Source organism: Saccopteryx leptura, chromosome 11, assembly GCF_036850995.1.
Source record: "Saccopteryx leptura isolate mSacLep1 chromosome 11, mSacLep1_pri_phased_curated, whole genome shotgun sequence".
NCBI lineage: Eukaryota > Metazoa > Chordata > Mammalia > Chiroptera > Emballonuridae > Saccopteryx > Saccopteryx leptura.
The window spans coordinates 79,737,020-79,743,096 of record NC_089513.1 but is presented as its reverse complement, the minus strand read 5'-3'; the positions used below and the strand labels follow the sequence as shown (position 1 = coordinate 79,743,096).

At 56.2% G+C, this 6,077-nt stretch overlaps 1 protein-coding gene across 4 annotated transcripts in view; it reads right to left on the bottom strand.

Moving 5' to 3' along the window:
• Window positions 1–4,657: 4,657 nt before the first annotated feature.
• Window positions 4,658–6,077, bottom strand: part of CARMIL1 (capping protein regulator and myosin 1 linker 1) — a 213,781-nt gene continuing 212,361 nt past the window's right edge. For all 4 annotated transcript variants that reach the window (XM_066352268.1, XM_066352272.1, XM_066352270.1 and 1 more), the window contains one exon: window positions 4,658–5,837. In XM_066352268.1, the coding sequence (XP_066208365.1) occupies window positions 5,701–5,837 (137 nt within the window). In that variant the 3' untranslated portion in view covers window positions 4,658–5,700. The remainder of the gene's footprint in view (window positions 5,838–6,077) is intronic.

The following is a 6,077-nucleotide window of genomic DNA, read 5'->3' as shown; positions in this document are numbered from 1 at the left end:
AAGCCTTTATTAAAGTGACGTTCATTGTGTTGTTCAAGTGGACTTCTCCGTACTGATTTTTTCATCTGCTTGATTTAAAAATCATAAAGAGGTATGTGACAATCACAATGGGTTTTGTTTCTTCGTGTCGTCATGGACATCTCTGTTGTATGTTTTTTGAGGCTGTGATGAAGTGATTCATCATTGATTTATAATTCTTATGTCTTCATGGGGAATGGATCCCTTTTAACATGTAGCGACTATTTTTATCTCTTGTAATGTTTGTTTTTACCTCACATTAATCGCCAGACCAGCATTCTGCTGGTGGTATTTCCTTGAGACAGCTACCTCCATCCATTCACTGTCATCATCTTGCCAGTTGTGGGTGCGTGGAGTTCTCTTGCTGGTCCCCTTGGTGGAGGAAAAGTCTATTTTCTTGCATCTGACTGGGGGCAGCCGGCACAGAGCGGAGCCCACACCTCACACTCCCTCCCACCCGACCTCAGGGGTGATGTCGTATGTGGAAGTGTGAGTTTCTCTTCAAATGTGGGGAACCATTTTCTCCTCACACACACACACACAAATATTGCCTTTTACATTTTCTGTGTTTTCTGTACCCAGTGAAGGAACCCCCCCGGGAGGGGGCACTTGGTACAGGAGGACAGAAAACATCTTGAGGACACGGACGGAATCTGTTCATTTCAGACTCGTGGGCGAGGAGGTACCTCTGTCCTGTGCTGTGGGGGCCTCTCTGGTGGCAGCTGTCTAGGAGTCGGTCCCCTACATTTTGGGGACCATCACCCTTCTGGCGATCTGATCAAGTCCAGGGACACCCCTTCCTCCCAGTAAAGATTTCTATGAATAAAATAGAATATGGGGTGCACAGAGGAAACTAATTCTATTGAACTAAAAAAGATTTTTAGAACCAATTTTGATCTAGAAGTGCAAGTGCTTCCTCACCAGCTCACGAGGGAACGTCATCGCAAGGGCGTCTCCAGCGCCACGGTCTTGATGAGCCTGAAGGATGTTGTGTGACGGCCGTGCGGATGGGAAACGGACGTGAGCATCGGGGACTTCCCCCGTCCAGGCACCGCTCACACAGCTGTGGCTGGTTGCATCTCTTCACAACCGAAGGGAACGCCGAGATCAAATGAGGTAGATGTGGTGGGCGCAGGAGCTGGGCTGCTCTGGGGAGCGCACTGGGGCCCCCATGGGCTGGCTCCGGCTCAGAGACATTCCTGGGAGCCCGTCTGTGCACCGGGCCCCCTCGGGCCGGCTCCGGTTCAGACGTTCCCGGGAGCCCGTCTGTGCACCGGGTCCCCTCGGGCCGGCTCCGGCTCAGACATTCCCGGGAGCCCGTCTGTGCACCGGGCCCCCTCGGGCTGGCTCCGGCTCAGATGTTCCCGGGAGCCCGTCTGTGCACCGGGCCCCCACGGGCCGGCTCCGGCTCAGACGTTCCCGGGAGCCCGTCTGTGCACCGGGCCCCCTCGGGCTGGCTCCGGCTCAGACGTTCCCGGGAGCCCGTCTGTGCACCGGGCCCCCACGGGCCGGCTCCGGCTCAGGGACGTTCCCGGGAGCCCGTCTGTGCACCGGGTCCCCTCGGGCCGGCTCCGGCTCAGACGTTCCCGGGAGCCCGTCTGTGCACCGGGCCCCCTCGGGCCGGCTCCGGCTCAGACGTTCCCGGGAGCCCGTCTGTGCACCGGGCCCCCACGGGCCGGCTCCGGCTCAGGGACGTTCCCGGGAGCCCGTCTGTGCACCGGGCCCCCTCGGGCCGGCTCCGGCTCAGGGACGTTCCCGGGAGCCCGTCTGTGCACCGGGCCCCCTCGGGCCGGCTCCGGCTCAGGGACGTTCCCGGGAGCCCGTCTGTGCACTGAGCAAGCACGTCCTTGTTCGCAAGGGGTCCTCCCTGTGCTCCTGCTGAAGGGACACGCACCACACTCTTCCTCTGTGTGCTGGGCAGTGAGGGCCCCATTGAGGTGCCCGGGTCAGGGTAAGACCCAGCTCAGCGACCTTTGGCCAAAATCACTTCTGCGCCGCCGTAGAAACGGAAGTTGTCGGGTGGCCCAGCCCCGTGTCTCCAGTGCCAGTTGCTTCTTGAGACGCCTGAAGGTCTCTCTGGTTCTCACAAATTTGATTTGTGGGTCTGCTGTGTGGGCGACCTGGGCCCATGAATCACCAGCTCCGGACACGCAGACTCTCAAGGCCTGTGAGTCATCCTAATGACCCTGACGAGAGATGGGGTGGTCGAGGACCAAGGCCACAGCGTCACAGTCGTGGGGGCTGTATGTAGCCTTGGCAGGGGCTGAAGTTACCTGGGTGTGGTCAGGGGGAGAGGACGGTACCAGAGAAGCCAGCCTCAAAGTGAGGTGACCACCAAGAGGGCAGTCTCCAGGACAGGCCAGACCTCAGTGGGAGCCATGTGCTGGGGGCTCGAACGTGCCGGACCCCTTCGCTCTCAGCACATGGGAACAGCTGCTTTGACTCTCTGTCCTCTAGGGACCCAAGGGAAGGACACAGGTGACCTCCTGACCCTTGTGTTGGTTTGGGAGATGTCCCCGAGATGAACTGGCACATGGCACACACAGGAAAGTCCTGGTTTGTAGTTTCATGTTGGGTGACGATTCCGAGACCCCTCCCACCAGCAGTCTGGTCACCTCCCAGGGTTGGGGTTTCCAGAACGCTCTGGGGCCCGTCCACCGTCAGGACCCCCATGGCCTGCCCTGTCCCAGTGGGCGCTCTGCTCTGCTCTGTGGCTGTCCCAGCACCGAGTGTCCAGGGTGCCGCATGCAGGCCAGCCTCCTGCTTGACCTGCGCTTCACAGGGTCCCTGGAACCGAGCGGGGCTGGTCTGTCAGAGTCCACAAGTTCATTCTCTGCCTTGAAAGTATCCCTCTTTAGAGACATGTTATAAATTGCTATAAACTGAAAACTCCCCAAAATTCTTATGTTGAAGCCCCAACCTTCAGTGTGATATTTGGAGCTCATTATGTCATGAGGATGATGACCTCACGAATGAGATTAGAGCCTTTATCAAAGGGGCCCCAGAGACCTCCCTGGCCACTTCTGCCATGGGAGGACACAGCAAAAAAAAAAAAAAAAAAAAAAAAAAAAAAAAGAAAAGATAAAAAAGAGAGAATAAAAAAGGTTGTCTATGAACCAGAGAGGAGTGGGCTCTCACCAGACACCAAATTGTCCAGCGCCTTGATCTTGGACTTTCCAGCCTCCAGAGACCTGTGAGTAATAAATGTTTCTTGTTTAAGCCACACTCAGTTTCTGGTACTTTTGTTATAGCAGCTGGTACAGAGTAAGACATACGTTCTATCTAATATAGTCACAAGACAGACACAAACGCCTGTACGCTTTGAGAAATCCAGGAGCCCTCAGCTGAGCCGATGCACCGAGCTCTTGGGACTTGGCTGATGGTGAGCAGCTCGGGAGGAATGTGTCAGCTCAGGGTCTCCCAGGAGCCGACGCCCAGGTGGGACTGGGCTGCGGACTGGCTCGGGGTTGGGGAGGGGTGGGGCGGATGAGTGTGAAGGAGAGAAGTGGAGGCAGCAGCGGGCAGGGCGCACCGCGGACTGACACAGTGGACCACCTCCTGTGGAAGGAGGAAGCGGCCTTGGGCACCAGCAGCTCCGGTGCGGCTCTGACAGGGTCTTGGTCAGGCCAGCGGAAGGTCCTGGAGCGGATCCCCGGGGGAGGAGCCCAGTGCTGGGCGGGAATGGCCGAGCTCTGTCTGGTGGCCATCCTCAGTGGTCATCCAGGAGCGGCCAGGAAGCAGAGGGAGCGTGGCCGCAGCCTGACCAGCACGTGGGGCGTCCTCCCAGACACGGTCTCCTTTGGGGGCGACTGAGCAGCCCCTGCTGCTCGCCACAGAGAGAGGGCGCTCTCGGGAGGCGTGCTCAGCTACCTCCCTGGACACTTGCATCCGTCCACAGGGCTTCCCCGCCTGTGGCTCAGCTCTCGTTCTGTGACTGCGTACGACGCAGGGGCTCCTGCCGCTCACAGGGTCAAGGTCAAAGTCCTGTTATTCAGCGCCTGGCCTTCTCCCTGCTCCCTCGTATGCTGGAACCCAGAGAGGTGTTTCGGGTGCGGTGTGGCCACGTCCTGCTCTAAGTGGACGTGAACTTGCTTGCTCTTAGACTGAGCACTTCCTCTGCCCACCAGTCTGCTGGCCGCCAGAGGTGTCTACTCACACCTGCGCCATGACCGTGGAGCGGCACAGGCAGGACACGTCTTGTGGCTGTCACCCGCGTGGACCCCCAGCAGAGACGGCAAACCACTCGGGCTATACACTTCAAGATGCCGAGCGCACGTGTGTGCATGCGTGTGTGCATGCGTGTGTGCGTGTAACCGCGTGTCCCATGGATCCCCTTACGCGGTTCTTCTTTCCACAGACGGCCACGCTGCTGGTGACTCTCTGGCCACACCCCACAGTGGACACTCGCATCCTGTGGGTGGCCCGGGATGTGAGGCACTGGGAGCTGGTTAAACTCATCACCTCCCCACGCGGGCGGCAGCATTAGCAAGTTTCATCTGGTCTGAATGGAACTTGGTTCGAGGACCTGGGGACTTGGATTATTCTGGATTTCGGACACAAAAACAAAGCCCATCACCGCAAGGCAAACTTAACTTAAAAGAAAACTTAAACAAAAAAATGTAACTGCAGCAGTTCTGAGTTCCACTTGTAAAATCATTTTATTGGTATAAATATACATATGAATAAAATACCTTCAGCTTGTTGTGTAAGTGAATATTTGTGAAATGTCTTAAAAAGAGTAGTATTTTGATTTCTTTTTTTTATCAGTTGTCAAAGTATTCTCTCTTAAAATCACACATTAAAAGCTAATATGCAGACAGAAAATGAAAGAAATCAAAAAACACAAATATCCGTAAACCCTCCTCTAGTCATCTCTGTACATCACCCAGGCCGTGGGAGCAGCCCCGCCTCCCGCGTGTTCTCACGGGTCACGTGGTCGGGCTTTCCCGGGTCCCCGACCGCGCGGAACACACAGCCCCACACCGGGAAGGAGGTGCCCCACGGGAGAAGGGAGGCACATACCCCTGTCCTAATGTATACAATTTATACAAACGACTCATTAGTGTGCTCTGTTAATATAGTTACAGTGTGCAATTGCGTACATCGCGAGCAAGCTGCTCCGTCGCCTCACGTGCAGATTTGACACAGGGACACGCACAGGACCCCACCGCCACCTGGACGGAGACCCTGTGCGAGCAAGCGTCCGGTCACCTCGTGTACCTCCACACGGTCATCCTGCAGGCAGGAGGCAGCTGCTCCAGAGAAATTCAAGTAGGGCCCACGGGGTACTTGCTGGCATCCGTTGAAGGCATATAAAGGAATGCTTAGAAATGAAACGCCAAGGGCTGGGAGAAACCTCCAAAAATATTTGCTTTGATTACTAAGAAATGGATCTGTTTCTATTTTTTTAAAAAATGAAAAAGGAAGGGAAGAAGGAAGGGAGGGAGGGAGAGAGGGAAGATGAGAGGAAAGATGAGAGAAAGGGTGGGGAGAGAGGGAGGGAGGGAGGGAGGGAGGGAAGGTGGGAAGGAGGGAGGAAGGGAGGAAGGGGGGAAGGAAGGAAAAGCAAAGAAAAAAGCACCAAGAGGCGAGAAGAGCACCTAGCAGGAGGAGCTGCCGGGTTTGGTTCACTCTGATGGCCGACCAAAACACCCTGCCCAGGGACTTCGGGGGTGGGGACCCTCACACAAAGATAAACTCTTTCTCTGCTTCCTCCCCCGAGTCACTAGATTTGCTGCCCTGATGGCCGTCTCTGCTGGGGGACCATGGCTTCTGTTCGGGGTACTCCGGGGGCTGTGGGCCCCAGCTTCTCCTTGAAACTGAAACAGAAACAGAAAGGGAGGGAGTCACCGTGCTGGTTAACAAGGTAGGGCCCCTGGCCAGCCAGTCAGTCCTGGGGCGAGATCGGGGACCCTGGAGGGGGTGGGGTGAGCGGAGGCTGCGGGTACAGCACGCACTTTCTCAGAAACGACGTAGCGATTACATTTAGAGACTGCAGACAGAAACGAAAGACAAACAAACTAGCAAAAAAAAAAAGAGAAACATCAACACAGGGAAAC